The sequence below is a fragment of the Staurois parvus genome, unplaced genomic scaffold, assembly GCF_062004578.1.
Source record: "Staurois parvus isolate SC_StPar_1 unplaced genomic scaffold, SC_StPar_1.0 ptg001328l, whole genome shotgun sequence".
NCBI classification, from domain to species: Eukaryota; Metazoa; Chordata; class Amphibia; order Anura; family Ranidae; genus Staurois; species Staurois parvus.
The window spans coordinates 3,958,453-3,977,470 of NW_028319124.1; the positions used below are offsets into that span (position 1 = coordinate 3,958,453).

At 41.5% G+C, this 19,018-nt stretch overlaps 2 protein-coding genes across 4 annotated transcripts in view; one reads left to right on the plus strand and one right to left on the minus strand.

Moving 5' to 3' along the window:
- Positions 1-12,105, plus strand: part of CAMSAP3 (calmodulin regulated spectrin associated protein family member 3) — a 165,823-nt gene extending 153,718 nt beyond the window's left edge. For all 3 annotated transcript variants that reach the window (XM_089661279.1, XM_089661280.1, XM_089661281.1), the window contains 2 exons: positions 1,700-1,818; positions 5,185-12,105. In XM_089661279.1, the coding sequence (XP_089517405.1) occupies positions 1,700-1,818; positions 5,185-5,487 (422 nt within the window). In that variant the 3' untranslated portion in view covers positions 5,488-12,105. The remainder of the gene's footprint in view (positions 1-1,699; positions 1,819-5,184) is intronic.
- XAB2 (XPA binding protein 2) overlaps positions 10,714-19,018 on the minus strand; it is a 35,708-nt gene continuing 27,403 nt past the window's right edge. The window contains exons 15-19 of the mRNA XM_089661282.1: positions 16,080-16,202; positions 15,789-15,963; positions 13,905-14,007; positions 13,712-13,818; positions 10,714-10,829 (exon numbers count right to left, since the gene is read on the minus strand). Coding sequence (XP_089517408.1) covers positions 10,768-10,829; positions 13,712-13,818; positions 13,905-14,007; positions 15,789-15,963; positions 16,080-16,202 — 570 coding nt within the window. The 3' untranslated portion in view covers positions 10,714-10,767. The remainder of the gene's footprint in view (positions 10,830-13,711; positions 13,819-13,904; positions 14,008-15,788; positions 15,964-16,079; positions 16,203-19,018) is intronic.

Below are 19,018 nucleotides of genomic sequence, written 5' to 3' on the forward strand. Positions count from 1 at the left end.
CCCGCATACAGCCTCCTCTCAGTGGTCCTAGAAGTGATAGCTCCTCTTTCGCCCAGAAAGAGAATGCAAAGTGCTCCCATAGTGTATTAACGTTTAATGACTCAAAATGGATAAAAAACGTATCAAATTCCACTCACATTTAACTTGAAATTATAAGCTTTTAGTACCTATCCACATGCTGTGGGTGTACTAACACATTGACCTCAATAGGAGTTCCAAGATGGCTTCCTTGGCCATCAGAGAGGGAACTGATACGACGGTGGACCTGACATCCGTTGGAGGGAGTCCGGGTTCCAGACCGGTGGTATTTGATTGTCTAAGGCGTTTTGACCCTGCAGGGTCACCGCATGGAGGTGAGGGGCCATTGCACCTAGAGTGGGATTCATAGTATCCTGTTGCACAGTTTGGTGATCACAGGACTACAGTACACCTCCACAATTTGGATGGTTCTGGACACTTTTTTTTAGATTGGACATTTATTTATTTATTCATTTATTTTTTTCTCTTACTTTTTAAGACAAGGTCATTTTTTGTAGTTTTTTTGTTTTTGTTTATGTTGGTGGGTGGACTATCCACTGTTGATTTATGTTCGTGGATATACGGAAAGTGTGAAGCACTGTTTGAAGTCACTTATTTTCACGCTTATTCAGAGCCCCCCTTTGGGGTTACGAATCAAGTATCTATAGGCATTTAGCCTATTTTTTTGGTGTTCACTTATCCCCAGTAGGGGGTCACTATCGTTTATTTAAGTGATTGTTAATGATTTACAGGCGGTGAGCCTGATTTTCTCTTTCTTTCACAATTACCACCATTTGTGGTTTCACGGATCCATTGTATTTATCCCATAGTGGGATCACTGGCATTGTTTAGATTCACAAATCATTTTGAGCCTATACATGCGTTTACCTTTTTGATTCCTCTTTTCTTTTTTTCTCATGTTTACCACAAGGAGTGGTTTCACTGATTCACTTTGATTTTTATCCCCTAGTGGGATCACTATTATTTCTTTCAACCTGCTTATCCAGGGCATGTAAAGTTTACATGCATTTATGTCACTTTATTTATTCATTGGTGTTGCCGTTCAGGAGTTAAAACATATTGGGGTTCACATATAGTTTATTAGCACAGCACCACAATTTACATTTTGGGTTGACCATTTTTATTGGTAGATGGTTAGGTGTTAGCAGCTTTAGCCACAGGTTCACCTACGTGCAGGAGGACTTTGATTACTGAGCTCGTTAGCTTGCCTGCTGGGGTTCCCCCATAGCAAGCTGCTTGCCATGGGGGCACTTGGCAGGATGGAAGAGCCAGGAGCGCTGGCGGGGGACTCAAGAAGAGGAGGATCAGCATGGCAAAACCATTACACAGAGCAGGTAAGTATGACATGTTTGTTATTTTAAAAAAATAATTGCCTTTTAATATCACTTAAATGCCTTAGACATCAATTAGCAATTAACCCTTTTTTTTTAGCCTAGAGTTGGGTTTTAACTTTCCTTTCATTTAGGAGACGTCTTTTTATGTGTTGAGCAAAGGCAAAGATTGTAATCTGCCACCAGTTTTGTGACTGCTATTACTTTTCTGTGAATGTATATATGCCAAGTTTCTTTAAGACAATGCTGCAAATTCAAGGAGATGGGCATATATACAGATGCCTCTGTTTTTGTTTTCCATATCTGATTAATGTCCCTTTCTGTTTCAGGGCCCAAATTGTACAAGGAACCAAGTGCAAAATCAAACAAATTTATCATACACAATGCATTATCTCACTGCTGTTTGGCAGGCAAAGTCAACGAAACGCAGAAGAACAAAGTTCTCGAGGTTGGTAACTCCTAAAAGTGTTGGACTGCCAGGCAGATAAAATGTTTAAATGCATTTATTTTAATATAGCATTTACAGCAATTTTGCCTCAAAATATTTGTGTCTTTATCAAGCTTTAGAGTAGAACGGTAGGCAAAACATAGTGTTGTAACCCCTGTCAGATTTTTTGTCCATCTGTCTCTCATTGGGGAGAATTCCCCTTATTTCCTGTCCCACAGCCAAAACAGGAGAGGAAATCCCTGCAAATTAAAGGAATACCTTGGGGTCCCCCAGGTCACCAGAACTACTGTCCCCATTGGAAGATTTCCCATCTTACTTTTTTGGGGACAACCCAAAATTTGGGATTTTTTTAACTTTCACTTCTGATGAGAATGGTAAATAGGACAAATAGAGAGGATGAATCCCCTGTGTATACAGGCAGCAATACAAATGGACAGATATTGGCTTCCATCTCCACTCTATCCAAAACTATAAAAAAAGTTTAACCTTTTAATTATACTTTAAAATTTGTCATGCTCTAAGTGAACGTGTAAGCTAACAAGGATCACACTGCTCCTGGTTGTAGCTTTGTCTTTCTGCAGAACTCTTCACTCTCTCAATTTTAACCCTTCATATATTTAAACAGATGTTAGCTGTAGAAAAATGACTTTGACAGACTGGGGTAATAAGGTAAAAACCAAAGGGCAGTAAGCCGCTACTGCTACAGCCAATCAACAAGCTTCCATTGTTCCGACTACAGTAAATCAGTGAAATATGGCTGTCATTGATTACTACTCTTTACACTGCCAGAGAAAATACTGTTTTGTTGCTCTAGATCAGTGGTCTCCAAACTACGGCCTGGGGGCCAGATGTGGCCCTTTGCTTGACTCTATCTGGCCCTTGGGACACTATTCCTTAACTGACACCAATGATGAGGCACCATTCCTCCCACTAACACAATCAATGGGTCACTATTCCTCGTGCGAAGACCAATGATGAGGCACTGCTCCTCCCACTGACGCTGTCAATGGGGCACTATTCCTTCCATTGATACCAACCATGGGGCACTATTCCTCCTGCTAAAACCAATGATGGGGCCGTGTTTACTGATGCCGAGACATTTTCTACTCACAATGGCCACAGTCCGGCCCCCCTAAATCCTGAAGGACCATAAACAAGCTATTTGTTTAAAAAGTTTAGAGACCCCTGCTCTAAATTGTAGATGTGAGTTGGGACTTGAAATGGAATCCAAAAATTAACACTGATCATTGTTTGTACCTGGCTGTAGAGTGGAGAAATGCATGTTCTGTGTTTCTGTAGCCTTGTGACTTGTAATCACAGGTCCCTCCAAAGAGCAAGAATCCGTGGCAGATGAGATGGATCTGCGTGGTGCTTTGCAACAATTCCTCAGATCCCTCTCCCTGGAGGTAGTTTTCAGGATGGCTTGTTGGAGTAAGTGGTGCTCCTGTCGGCAGCCATGTGGGATGGATAAAGGCAAAGCAGTGCAGGTATACTGCCCTATTGATGTCTCACAAACTCCTGTCAGTGTCCTGAGTTCTTGGACAACATGAAGCTGCAGGACGCTGAGGAAGAGCGTAAATTCTGCCAGCATAGATAGCAAAACTTCTACCGCAGGCAGCACTAACACGGTCAAGTCAGTGTTGCTTGCTTAGAAATATAAGAGGGTAAGGTGACTGGAACACCATCCACACATAGGCTGTAGGCTGAATGACTGTTCTCCGCTGAAGGAAGTAGGTACTTATATACTGACAAAAGGCAACTTTTTAAGGAGACTCCGATGGACCATGAAGAAAAGTGTTGTTGGTCAATGTCAGCAATGTCAGGCTCTTTCTGCTGGTGGGGGTGGTATTGTTTGGTGTCCGTGGAGGCAGACGATTTTTGTGTTGCTTAGGGCAACTACTGCCTTATGGAGTTTGCATGTTCTCCCTGTGCCTGCGTGGATTTCATCCAGGTACGCCGGTTTCCTCCACACAAAGACATGCTGGAAGGTTAATTGGCCCACACAGCATATGTATGAATGGGAGTTAGGGACCTTAGATTGTAAGCTCCTTGAGAGTGAGGGACTGATGTGAATGTACAATATATATATATATATATATATATATATATATATGTGCTGCATAAATTGGCAGTGCTATATAAGTACCTGAAATAAATAAAATCGTGGTTCTAGACTAATTTTAGCTATTTGTTCATGTTAATACTTTCAAACTGGAAAAAAACCATGACACTGGGATATTACAATTAATTGGCTGGTCTAGGTTCCTGCTCCTCTAACCTATTTAATAAAGCATATACAGTATTATTATTATTATTATACAGGATTTATATGGCGCCAACAGTTTGCTCAGCGCTTTACAATATAAGGGAGACAATACAGTTCAATACGAGAGGGTTAGGAGGGCAAGTATGAAAACATAATGAATGTGAGTTAGGGACCTTAGATTGTTCGCCCCTTGAGGGTTAGGGACTGATGTGAATGTATAATATACATGTGTAAAGCGCTGAGTAAATTGTACTTCCTCAATTGAATCTGTTGCAAAGTGTGTTGACTGGAGATACTGTCGGTAACAGCACTTCCTGTTTCAGGCTGACCACGCTCCACTTCTGCCTTATAATTAGGAGCAGCATTGTCAGTCTGACCTGTGCACTCCTTCAGATGGCCATTGGATGGCCTATGTGGTCTGCACATGCCTCCTGCAGTCCAACAGCCAAATCTCCATTTCTTATGGATTACAAGTACATTTTAAAGGGTTGGTTAACTTTTACCACAAAAACTGCCTATGTAGGTAAGGGGTGTCTGCACGTTAAAACAAACTGTGCATCTCTGATCAAAGCAAAATAATGCCCTTGCTATAGGTATAGGCCATTTATGCACCTTCCGAAGCCTGGTCAAAAAAACTACCAGAGATGGCATCATCCTGACCTGCTGCTAGGGTGTTGCTAAGATTATGCCAGCTGATCCAGACACCTTCACATGCGCTCTCTCTCCCCTGTTGCAGTAGCTCTGATCTATACTATGATGAAGGAGATAGTGAAGCACACATGTGCAAGGGTTTGAGAGCTTGCTCCTGTGATGGTGGGGGTGAGTGGTAATGGCTGAGATTGCCTCAGCAACGTTGTAGCGACAGGACAGGATACCATCTGTGGGAGTTTTTTCGGACAGGCTTTGGGACGTGTGCAAATTCCCTAAGCCTATAGCAAGAGCATTATCCAACTTTAGTCAAAGCTGCACAGTTTGTTTTTATGTGCCCATTACCTGAATATGCAGGGTTTTTGGTAAAGATGAACTAACCATTGAAATATAGAGTTCATAATCTTTCACATAAAGATGCTAACACCATAAACTGTTTAATTCATCCTTAGGACATGGATAAGAGCCAGTCCAACCATTTCCTCATCCTGTTCCGTGACAGCAGTTGCCAGTTTCGAGCAGTCTACACCTTTTCAGCCGAGACAGATGAACTGACCCGTCTGGCGGGCTATGGCCCTCGCACAATCACCCTGTCCATGGTGGAAGACATCTACAAATACAGTTCTGACAGAAAACGCTTCACCCAGATCCCCAGCAAAACCATGTCAATGAGTGTTGATGCCTTCACTATCCAGGGCCATCTGTGGCAGACCAAGCGACCCACTACACCGAAAAAAGCCAGTACTCCTAAATGAATGCCCACCACAGTGTCCAGCATGCTACTAGGCAGATGGTTAATTTTATCCAGTGTTGGGATATTGTGTTCAGCTTCTGCCCGATGTAAGCTAGGTCAAGGTATTCAGTTCTAGGAACCTCCCTGCTTCTACTTTGACCTGGCTGAGATTGTCATACTTCTAAGTTTAGTTGGAACGTCATGTTGAGACCTTTCTGCAAGTTTGGTTGGAATGTCAAGTTTAGACTTTCCTATAAGACATAACAGTTGGCTATTCCACTTTGTCTGGAGGTAGTTTGGCTCTTCAGACACGTGTATGCAACTTTTTGAACTAGCTTTCTATTTTTTTTTTTTTTTTAATCTGTTTTGTGAGAATTGCCTTTTTTTCTACTTTTGGTTTTACTGTAGCATCTGTCCCGGGCTCAGGTGGGATATCTTGCTTACTTTTTTCTTTTCTCCACTGCCCCACTGGAATGTGCCAAGCTACTACCCACTGTCTATTAATGCAGTACAGCTGCCTTCCACTAACATGGTGCCACCTTCCAGGCTCTAGCTCATGCCCTCTATTGGTGCCTTTTATGGTCTGTATTTTAGGACATGGTGGATAGGTCAGTCCATGTTTTCCATCTGAAGGCTTTTCTCTCTAATGCTCTTTTTTTTGCAGAGGTCATCACCGTGGATGCTTGTGTTAAAAGGAAATTGCAATTTCAGTGGCATACATTGTGTTTGGATATGAATGAGTTGCTCTTCTAAGGCTGTACTCCCCAAACAGGATGCTAAAACCTTTAGCTAGTCTAATGATCAACACATTTCTGCTGCTCTGCACAGGCAGCCAGAATATACAACTGGTTCCGCTTTGTAGCTTCTTGAAGTAACTTCCAATGAATGAATGGAGACTGTAATTTATTGCCCAGGGAGCAGGTAGTGGCACAGGAAGTACCAAAGCTGAAATAGGAATGAAGTTACAGGAGGGGGTCAACTTATTTTCTTTGTAAGTTAGAGGAAGGTGGCTCACAAGACTAGCCAAGAGAATTAGATCTTTTTAGAGGTAGGACCATTTACATTAATGTAAAAAGTTACCTTGAAGGCATAGCATGATGGAGAACTGCCCCAGTTGCTCATGCTATCAAACAAACGGTCAAGCCATCAAATGGCTGTTGCCATAGTGCTGCACATGGGATCACTTATGACAACTGAAGATCAAACGGGCTGTAAGGGGGGGGAGGGTTTAGTAATTAGTTTTGAGTAAAACCATTATTGTATATCTCTATGGGGCCAGTGATGAAACGAATAAAAAACACTTGCCAGTGCAGAAGACTTGTAGAGCCACAGTCTACGTTCCTTAAAGCGGTTGTAAAGGGTCAAGGTTTTTTTTTTTTTTTTTTTTTTCCTACCTTTTATACATGCATGAAGGTAAAAAAAAAAACTGTGTGTAGCAGCCTTCCCCAGTACTTACCTGAACCCCATCTTGATCCAGCAATGTACATGAGAGCAATGGCTCTCTCCCTCCTCATGGGCTGAGACACCTTTGGGAACTATTGGCTCCTGCTTTCAATCACAGCCAATGAGGAAGGAGTAGGGCCAAGCTGCTCTCTGGCTCTGAATGGAGAGAGCAGCAGCTTAGTAGTGAGCCTGCTCAGTTGTCTCCATTGCAAGCTGCTTGCTGTGGGGGCACTCGGTAGGAGGGAACAGTGGCTGGTGCTCTGAGAAGAGAAGGATCAGGGCTGCTCTGTGAAAAACAACTGCACATAGCAGGTAAGTATGACATATTTATTTAAAAAAAATTAAAAAAATCAGCCTTTAATATCACTTTAAACTCCACCTAGAGCTCCAGGTGCCTCTTATTATGGATTTACTTTAAAGGATTTTGGGGCCCAAGATGGTACTCAGCATGTAACGGAGCTGTGGTATTAGTAGATTGTCCTTGACCTGTTTATGAGGAATCTAGTGAGGGCTGACACCAACACCATGTCCCCCTCCTCCCCTCAACTTTATAATTTATAGGAAAGTAAAGAATCTCCACTTTGGCTAGATACCAAGTTAAAACCTAAGCTCTGTTGGGCCATGTTACAGATTAGAAGAGATATTCCTGCTAAGGTCAGAGACCTGGCGCTGGTCTGAACCCTTCTCCACCGATCAGTTCTGCTTTAACCCAGCAACCACTTCTGCTTTCAGCTATTATCAAACAATGTTGTTCTGCCATAAGCATGGTCAATGAGCTCATCACTGCCTTTGCTCCTCGTCCTCCGGGACCGATCATGGCATTCTTAGACCTTTTGGAAGGTGTCCACTACCTGCCGTCTTTTCTCATACACTGCCTTCCTGCATGTACGATTCCACTGCCTTCTTCACTTTTTCTGCATGTCTGGCTTTGTATTTGTTTAATGAATTTCTCTAATGTCTTGTAATTGCGCTTGCTTAGCTCATGCTCTATAGTAGTCACTAAGCACAAGTATTTGCTCCTGTTTTTTGGAGTACTCTGTGTAGGATGGTTTTTTTTATTTTTTTTAAACTACAGGCTGGTCAGGCTTTGGCTTTTCAGTTGTCGTAGATATTTTTGTTGAACAAAATCCACGTTTCAGGGGCTGGATCCTAGTAGACTAGGTACCCCTAACTTGGTAAGGAAAGAAATGGTTTTGGTGCAGTTTACAGTCTCTGATGGAGCCATAATTTTTTTTTTTTTTACTCCTCTTGTAAATGTAGATGTGTATATTTAGTACGGATGGATGTTGTTTATTTGTATGGAGTGTGGTGGGGGCTATCCACTTGTGGGTTGCATAGCTTTATGTGCTAGGTCACTGTAAAATTTTGAAATAACTTAATCATTTGTATGGCGGTTAGGAGTTATTTATCGAAGAACATGACTGGATTGTGCGCTTACAGAAATTGTACCTGGTTTTCAATCTACAAGGCTGCATAACATCTGTGTTTGTAGTGAGAGAGAAGAGATGTATTCAGCTTCCATGTGGATGCAGCTCATACATTAAAACTGCCTACTGCTGGTTTCATTGTGGATGAAAAAGTGTCATTGCTTATCTGTCCGCAGTGTTACAGGACCCCCTAGACCCTGTATTCTGAGAGACAGTGTACATAGCCCAGATGGTGAAATGACAGGTGGATATGCAGCTTCAGCCTCAAGTGCAGTATCATTTATCCTTTGATATCAGAAAGTTTTTTTTTTTTTTTTTTTAAAAGATCTTGGCCGGTTCACACCATCCTCGGTGCTGAATGGCACAGGAACACACTGCGCATTATTGTGCAATTCAAAACGCACTACATTTGTGATCTGCAGCAGGTGTCAACAAAAGGTAAACACAGTGAATTTGCCCACATCGGATCACATGGTGCTTTTGTACCCTGCGATCTGGTTGCAGTGCGTTTTAAAAGTAGTGCAATTTCAACCCATTCAAAATGAATGGACTAAAATCGCACCACAAGGCACAGTACATCCTACGCAATTCAGATACGGGCATGGTGTGAACCAACCCTTAAAGCCGAAGTCTAGGATAAAATAAATGTATTAAATAGCATTGCAGTGGGCTCCCAACCTCCTCCCTGTGAAAAGGAGAAAATGCCCATTAGGTCAAGGGGTAGATACTTACCTTATTCCTCGCTCCTTTTCTCTTTGATGCCCCAGGATGCAGGCAAGCCCTTGCTGTTGGGCCTGCATTGATGGTGATGATATCAGAGTTGAACTGCCAACCGGAGTCCTGAAGAGGCTTCAGGGGGGCTGGTTGCACACCATGGTGAAAGCCTGCCAGACAGAATAAGAAGCACCAAAGCTTTTTCCTCTACCCCTAGTTTTAACTCTTGCAGGAGCCCCTGCTGCAAAGGTAACTTTACTGCTTCCTGCAGTGGGATTGTTCACCCCTCCAAGCATATGACAAACCAATTTACACAACTGGCAGTCTGTAAAGTTGATTTGAGGAGCCGGATCACAAAGTGAAATAGACTTTGCACAGTTGTTAAGCCAGCCATAGACTGAATCTTGGCCAATTCACACTAAGTATGGGTAGGCTCAATGTACCAAAGCTGATCGATCAATTTGGCTACAACCAGCCTGTCAGATTTTACATGCCATTATTGCAAACAGCTTTTATAGCCACTAGCAGTAATCACGGTGGTATCCCGCTGGGAAAACACAATGGCTCAACAGGAGCAATTCACAGTCAGTGTTGATGGGGGAAATGATTGATTTTCAGGTTGCAGGAAAGAAAATTGTTCCATGTATGGCTGGCTTTAACCTTAATCAAAAAAAAAAAGGAGTTGTGAAATAGTACAAGGAAACCTTTTGCATGTTAGTGCCACAACTTCCCTACCCTAAAGTCAAAGACCCACATGAGAAACCTCAAACAGAAGCTTTGATTAGGATAATGTATACTTGTCCTGGGGGGGATGTGAAGCTCAACCTATTCTTTTCACCACAAGTGGCCACATGAAACCAGCATGGAGTCAGCAAACATCAGCTTTCACCGAAGGCTTCTAGTTTGCTGTGTGAGTGACCTTGGCTAAGTAGTTCTGCTATCTAGGGGAAACAGGCTGGGCTATGTAGATCCACAGTCCTGAACAGCTGTATGTTTGTCCATGTTCCATTCACACGAGTGTCTTTTGATTCTACATCCTTAGCACAAAGTACACAGCAGCAGCTGAGGAAGTTGGAGCCCACAGACCCTCGCACCTGCACCAGAATGTTGAAGCACATTTTGTATTCAACTGGTTAGGGTCACACATTGTCGGAGCAGTTTTTACTACAATGATAAAACACAGACAAATTAGTGTACCTCTGACTGGACCAGGAGATCTAATAAGAGCACTTTTTCCCCACTTTCCTTTTTTATATACTTGAGTTTGATACATTTAAGGGGCTATAGCAGCTTTGCATCTTTGGGCCCTGGGGGAAAAGGAAAAAAAAAATGGGGGGGGTGGGGGTGTGTATATATCTATATGGCAGATCATCTCTACACTCAATGTAAGAACCTGCAGGGTGCTTAGCCCTGCCCCTGAGGAGGAAGGCCACACCCCCACAGAACACAAATGATGCATCATACACTATTTATAAATATGCTACAGATGATAACTTGGATGAATTGTAGGTGGTGCTGTCTCAGCGAGTCTGGACTCCATAGCTGATGACACGTTGCCCACCACATGTTGTATTTATAATATACATACAGATTTATTATAAATATCTATATTAAATGATTTTGCAATTATTTGTATATAAAAAGAATCCATGAGAATGAAAAAATGTGTGTGTCTTAATTTTTATTGGTTTTGCTGATAAAAAGCACATGGGTTGGGGTTAGTCATCAGTAATCCCCGAGAAGACCGAAGCAGGGACTGATTTCTGCTCCAATTGTACTTCTGTGAAGGAAAGAAAAAAAAGAGGTTTGATGAATTATTCATGATAACGCAATAGAAAAACTATATACACAATGCCATCTAGTGACCGGTCAGGGTGATGCAAGGAACAAACAGCACACTCATTTCGGCTCCATTCACACTTGTGCAATGTGTTTTGTGCCTTTAAGCCTCAAATTCGCACAACCCATTCTTTTTAATGGCACCCGTTCAAATCTGTGTATCTTAAAGTCGCAGCGACTTTGAAAAGCTGCCTGCACTACATTGGTCCAGAGAATGTAAAGTTGGATGAAAGTCGCACTAATGTGAATGGAGCCTTATAAGGCATTTTGCGCTGTATATACCGGTATATATATTTTTTTAATTTCGGACTGGAGGTCAACCTTTTGTACCGATGAAATAAGTAAACTGGAATTTGTTAGGTTAGGCCCCTTTCAGACGGGGCAGACCCATCAGTGGATTCACCTGTTCAGCGGGGATCTCTCCGTTGAGCAGGCGGTTGCCAGGTCTGTTTTGCAGCAGTAGAGCAGACACAGACACTACATTCTATGGGGCGGTCAGATGGAAACGGACCACCTGTCTGTTTCCATCCAACTGCTATCTGATCCGATCCACCACATGGATGGGGAACGGATCCCCATCCATCTGTGTTTGGCAGATCGGGTGTCAGCAGATACTTCTCCACTGACAGCCCCAGTCCATAGAGGCCTATGGATGGTCCAATCGAGTCCGCCTGAAAAACTGACAGGCGGACCCAATCGGACAGTCAGAATTAAAGAGGCCTTTTATCCACTCCATTAACACATCAGCCTCACTCTGTTATTACCAAAGGTAAGAAGGATTGTATGTTATCCTATTAATTGATATATAGACCCACTCTATGCTGTCTAACAAATCTGTATCCACTTTTCATGTGTACAACCCACACAAGGTAGACCTCCCTCCTAATGCTCTTATGTGGTGTTTATAGATTTAAATACATGACATATAGATTTATACTGGCTCTATTTATGCCATTGCATGCACTGAAAATACAACACACACACCTTTATTATTTCAAAATACATGAATTTAAACTGCTCCCACCAAAGTATTCTAAATTTTGAATTGTTAGAAAAAAATCTAAAAACAAGACAATATACTTCACACACAAAGAAGAGCTTGATTATTCTATGTGCTTTTGAGATTGAACCCTCCTCATGAGGGAAGCTAAAACCAGATCCTGAACACAGGTTTGTAACTTTTACATGTGTTAATAAAATTGTACAGATCATTGCAACTATTTAGTGTATCCATGTGAATTATAGCGCATTTTATTCTGGACAAATTGGGCTCTCATTTGGTGGTAAATAGTAATGGATATCTCCCTCTTTTTTATTATTACTATTCACTATGGTCTCCCACAGTACAAGAAAATGCATTAATTTTAGTAACTATAAACTGCTAAATACATTTTGCCATCAGCAATATAGATCAGTCTTGTGAGGTCTATCAGCATCCAGCCAAGCACTGGTTAAAGCTTGGAGGAGGAGTTTTCATTCTGCTCTGACCATCCTATGAAGCTGCATAACCCCTGACCCTCTGGACAGTGCTGATCCCATGTACCCTCTCCAAAAGGGAATAAAATAACTCTAGCCATACACAACACCAAACTGAGCATGTGCAGAGTGACTCCTAGAGCTCTGTACTACCAGCAGACAGCTTGGGGACAGTAGAAGTGAAGGATAAGAAAAAAGGATCAAACAGCCTTTTTACACAATGTGGAGAATTAACCCTCTAGGTTCCACAGCAAGTATAACAAGCATACTTTACTACAAATACAAGTGGATTTTACTGGTGTGGGTTTAGTATCACTGTAAAAGGAAAACTGGCAAAAAAAATTGTCAAAGATTTCATTTATTACATTATTGCTACTACTGTATTCTACCATGAAAAAGCAACCCAAAATAAAATTCTCCTGCCGACCACAGCAATACCACAAATGTGTGTGTGTGTATATATATATATATATGTTTGTACCCATAGTGGGGTCCAGAAACAATAGTGCGCATTTTACTACCCTCAAAATATACCAAGCCTGACCTCTGACTGTGATTATGATCTCTGACACTGACCTAGATCAAAACACTAGTCTAATTTTTCTTTATTTTCTTCTTACACACACACACACCTTTGTTTACTTTTTTCCTCTATAATGCACCTTTTTCTCCATTCAAGAGGAGAGAAAAAAAATGGTAGCAGTCCATACATTAAGTGATTACAGTGACAGCCAATCAGAGGTTATCACAGCGATCAGGTACCAGAATTCCCAGTCCCCAATTACTGAGATTGTGGTCTCTGTTCTGGGGGTTGCGATGTGCAACGCGCCCAGAGCACAAAACTCAGGTATGCATATATGCGGCTTCACAGATAAAGACCCACTTCCTGGGGGCCCATATATGTGTACAGGTGGCAGGAAGAGGCTAATCTGTAAAGGTTAGATTCAAAGCTGTGAGACATGGAGAGCTGAATTGCCAATCATTTTGAATGGCACCCCATCAAACCTGCATTTTAGCATACCAATGCAAATATCAATCATCTTTGGAGAGTTGTGCTCTGCATGGGGGGGGGGGGAGATTGAGCCAGCCCATTAAAACATGCATAGACAGCCCATTTAAAATGAATAGGCTGCATACCGCAAAGCATATTAACACACCGCAATAATGTGGATCCAGCCTAATTAGCAAGCTATAAAAACTAAAAGGCACCTGTACTCAACAAATGTGGAGGAACCAACAAATCCAATTTCGACCTCACTACCGTTTTAGGTTTGTGTCTCTCCCAGCTAAAGTATATTCAACGAATAACAAAATCACATCCAGGAGTATGAGATGCTAATCACTCACCATCCGGCTCCAGCTCCTCCTCTGACTCATCTTCCTCTCCTATGTTAATCTCATCTGGATTTGCCTGCAGTGTCATCTCTGCTAATTCTGTCTTCGAAGCATCAGACCTGAACAGAAGAATAGAATAAGAGGTCATTTCTTTTGTTGGAGAACACTTAAAAGAGGAGTGAGTGAATATCCAGCAGCTACAAACCTAACAAACAGGATCTTCTCCTTCATCTGTGGTTTATCTCTTTCAGCCTCTGCTGCCACCACCGCTGCCTTCTGCTCCAGTGCCTGCATCTCATCCACCGGTTCTAGGAGAACAAGCACAGTTACACAAGTAGTCCACTTATTAACGTGGAACTGCATATTTTTTTTTTTTTTAAAGGAGGTTCTAATTCTTCCTTGCTTAGAGGTAATAGGTAACCTCCATAATGGGAACACAGGGATAAAACCTGGCAGGGGATCTAACCTATCTCCATTCAATTGAAAACTTCTTCCCATTGTTTATGTCCCTATTAGAGACATTCTGCTTGTTTTCTGGTCTAGTGACAACACATTAAATCTCCAAAAAGGAGATACACCGCAATAAACACAACACAGGGTGTCTAAACAATTTCCTTCCCGATCCAAAAAGAGAATAATATTTTGGTTGGATCTGCCATCATGAAGGCTCCTACAGAGTTATCTTTTTTTCTACACTGAAACATGTTTGAGGGGAGTAAAGGAAAGATACAGTGGGAAAAAAATAGAAATTTTTTCTTTGTGGCTTTCAATGAAGGCTATGGAGACATCGTGTGACCCAATCAGTTATGTAAGAAAGAGGCATCACCTTATGTAATGGTTCCTTACAGCAAGAGTGATTAAGCTGTGGAATACTTTAGTACCCATTCACACAGGGTGGAATCTGCTTGCTCAGTGGGGGATTTGTCCGCCGATTCCCTGCTGAGCAGAGCGCAGCGGGCATGGGATATGGACACAGCCTGCTCCGCTTATGGGTGGTTGGATGTACACAGACCAGCTGTCTGTTTACACCCAAATGCCCTATGATCCGATCCTCCCAGAACAGATCCCCTTCCTTTTGTTTTTAGTGGGCTGGATGTAGGCGGGTGTAAATGGACACAAGTCTGTTTCCATCTATCACTCATCAAAAATGGACAGGTGGGCCAGATTGGATCAAATCGTGTGAAAGGGGACTACAGTGGCGGTGGCAATACCAAAAAAACAAACCAACCCAAAACTGACTGGGAAGGGAGAGGATCAGTAAACCTTTTTTCATTTCTTTTACTTCCTTGCTCACAGGGTTTTGTTCTATCTTCAGGAGATGCTCTGAAATAATGAACGTGCGAGGCAATAGACTTGTTTTTTTAACCACGAGATATATTACTATACAAGCTGAACAACCATGTTTGTAGGAGATTCAGACATGATGGCTAGATCTCTGTAATCAGAACTTTAAAAAAACTAATGCAGCTCTATATTTATTAATACATTAAGCAATGTAAATACCGAATCTTGATTTGGTTTTAACCTCCTGCAATTCCCTGTACAGCAAGCACATACTGGGAGGAGAAGATGCACAAGGAGACAATTTGTTACGCTGCAGTGCTCAAGTGCTAACAAAAACTGGGGGGGGGGACAGAGAGATGAGCTCATCAATCGGGGGGGTTTACGGAAGTGACAGAGTGATGAGCTCATCAATCAGCGCGGGGGGGGGGGTTTGAAGTGAAGAGAGATGAGCTCATCAGTGTTCTGCTTCTCCTTTCACAATCTGAGATCTGTAGTTCAAAGTGAAACTGGAACAGAGAAAAATCAGCTCCTCATTTCCTGCCAGACAAGCCTGTGCTGTGTGGCAAAGATGTGTAAATATCCAAACTGGATGGCTAGAAGTACAATCTCTTGGGACAGATGAAGCTGCTGCCATTTATGTAATCCCGCTATGTATTTAGCAGCTTGTCTGGAGTTCATCTTTAAACACTTCATGTGGGGTACAGTAGAATTCACCATATGATGGCCATATACAATGGCAGATGAGATGACCAGGGAGTTCAACAAACCAACTGATCAGGCCGGCTAAGTTCCTTGAAAACATTACCTTTGGATTCCTGGCCTCCTCCTTCTGCCCTCAATCTCTGGGATACAAGGAAAGTGCCCTGTGTGTTGTATTTGGCTTGCACACTTCGTTTCACACGTAGCATCTCCCGAATTGTGTCCTCATTGCCATGGCGCACTTCAAAGTCTCTCCAAGTCTGCCAGAACCCCGCCGTCAGCTGCAAAGATGGATATAAAGGCCGTGTGTATGTGTGACATTGTGCAGATAAAGTTACTGCTAACAGAGACCATATACAGAAAGTGGCCACCTGGTCCAGTCTAGTAAAATGCTCACCCTGGGATCACACATCTGGGAACAGTAGGAATACACAGCTCGGGCTCGATCAATCTCTCCAAGCTTACACTCCATATCTGCAAAACGCAGGCACATCTCTCGAGACTGCTCATCTGCCAACAGCTGAGAAAATAGATTCATAGAATGGAAAATACCTTCCTGAACATTTAGTACAAATACCAACTGATGTCAAGGTCACCCACTCACAGGAAATTTATATTACATTACTTTTCTGCTAATTATTGGCTGTTTTCTTATAACTGTAGGTGACTTAACTATAGCAACAGCAACAGAGTGTGACCTCACCACTTCCTACCACTAATATTCTGTTACAACAAACCTAAACCACCAAATAAAAACCAGAATGCGGATCAGATGGTCTGACTTCACTGGCTATGACTGCTCTGGACCGAGCATTAAAGAAGAACTTCAATGTAAACATTTTCTACAGTCTTTATATTAACCAGTTGCCACCCAGCCTATAGCCAGATGGCGGCTGGGTGAACAGCTCGTCCCTCCAGGTGGATGTCATATGGCATCCTTTCCAGAACGCGCATTGCGCATGCCCGCAGGGCCACGCTATCACCGGCCGCGTACCTCGGACACAGCAGATGACAGATCTGAGTACCGGCCCCGTTGCCAGTACCATGTGACCTGCTGTGACCAATCACAGCAGGTCACATGACAGTTGTATACAATGGATGGCTTCCTTTCATACTGTCCATTGTATACAAGTCTGTCTAGCTGTGAATGGTCACAGTGATCACATGCACAAGCTGGGCCAATCACAGCTAATCATAAAAAAAAAACCCTGAATTAATCGATGTCATTCAGGTAAATGCTTGCTTATAGCAAAGTAATTACTTGTTATAAGCAAATGATGTAAAAAAAAAAAAACAAAATACTGATCACTTCCCCAAAGTAGTACAATCTTACTATGGTAACATTATACTACTTTGGTCATGGTTTGGCAATATGAAAAAAAAAATCTTAGAAAAAAAATTTAATAAACTAAAAATAATTTTAAAAAATGAAAACAAAAATTGAAAAAAATAATTTTTTTTGTAGTATCACCAGTGTCCCTGATCACCGCTATGCCAGTTATATGATGCTGTACTGCACTGGTGACAGTATGTATAAAAAAAAAATAAAAAATTAGTGAAAATCTTTTTTAATTTCTTAATTTTCTGAAAAATTATGACAAAAAATTACAACTTCAAAAAACTCAGCATGCCTGTTATGAAGTACATCGGACTGTCTACTTTGCAAAAAGGGGTCATTTGTGGGATATCTGTACTGTTCTGACATTCTTGGACCTCAAGAAATTAGATTGGCTGTCAGTACTTCAGGATTGATCAATATTCAGATATATCCCATAGTTTGTGAACTCTATAACTTTCCTACAGACTAAATAATAAACACTGATTTGGGTTACTTTCACCAAAGACATGTAGTAGAATACATCTTGGCCTAAATTTATGAAGAACAAATATTTATTTTCAAACTTTTATAACAGAAACAAAGAAAAATGTGGGTTTTCAAATTTTTCAGTCTTTTTTGTTAATTTAGCAAAAAATAAAAACCCCAGTTGTGATTAAATACCACCAAAAGAAAGCTCTAATTGTGTGAAGAAAATGATAAAATTTTAGTTTGGGTACAATGTTGTATGACCGTGCAATTGTCATTCAAAGTGTGAGAGCGCTGATACCTGAAAAGTGGCCTGGGCAGGAAGGGGGTAAAAGTGCCTGGTATGGAAGTGGTTAACCATTTGCCGCCCGGCCAATGGCCGTTTGGCGGCTGCAAAAGCGCTTCGGCATTCCGGGTGCACGCCATTTAGCGTGCTCCGGCACATGCGCAGTTTGCGCTCCTGCAGAGCCGCGCAGAGCCGCAATCTGTCACCGGCCGTGTACCTCGGACACGGTCGATGACAGATCTGAGTACCGGCCCCGTTGCTGGTACCATGTGACCTGTTGTGACCAATCACATATAGCAATTCTTTGCTATAAGCAAATTGTGTACAAAAAAAAAAAAATACTGATCACTTCCCCAAAGTAGTACAATGTTACTATGGTAACATTGTACTACTTTGGTCATAGTAAAATATGAAAAAAGAATCTTAAAAAAAATAAAAAAAATGTAATAAAAAAAATATATTTTTTTTTCATACTGTCACCAGTCAGTGTCCCTGATCACCGCCATGCCAGTTATATGATGATGCTGTACTGCACTGGTGACAGTATGTAAAAAAAAAAAAATAGTGAAAATAATTTTTTTAATTTTTTCATTTTCCGAAAAATTATGACAAAAAAAATACTTCAAAAAACTCGCCATTCCTCTTATGAAGTACGTCGGACTGTCTACTCTGCAAAAAGGGGTCATTTGGGGGATATCTGTACTATTCTGACATTCTTGGACCTCAAGAAATTAGATTGGCTGTCAGTACTTCAGGATTGATCAATATTCAGATCTATACCATAGTTTGTGAACTCTATAACTTTCCTACAAACTAAATAATACATCCTAATTTGGGTTATTTTCACCAAAGACATGTAGCAGAATACATCTCGGCCTAAATTTATGAAGAACAATTATTTATTTGTAAACTTTTATAACAGAAACAAAGAAAAACGTGTTTTTTTTTTTTAATTTTTGGTCTTTTTTTGTTAATTTAGCAAAAAATAAAAACCCCAGCGGTGATTAAATACCACCAAAAGAAAGCTCTAGTTGTGTGAAGAAAATGATAAAATTTTAGTTTGGGTACAGTGTCGTATGACCGCGCAATTGTCATTCAAAGTGTGAGAGCGCTGAAACCTGAAAAATGGCCTGGGCAGGAAGGGGGAAAATTGCCCGGTATTGAAATGGTTAAAGGATAAGTTCACCTTTATAACATGTTACACCCATATTCAGGGTGTTACATGTAGCAAGTTACTGTAACACCA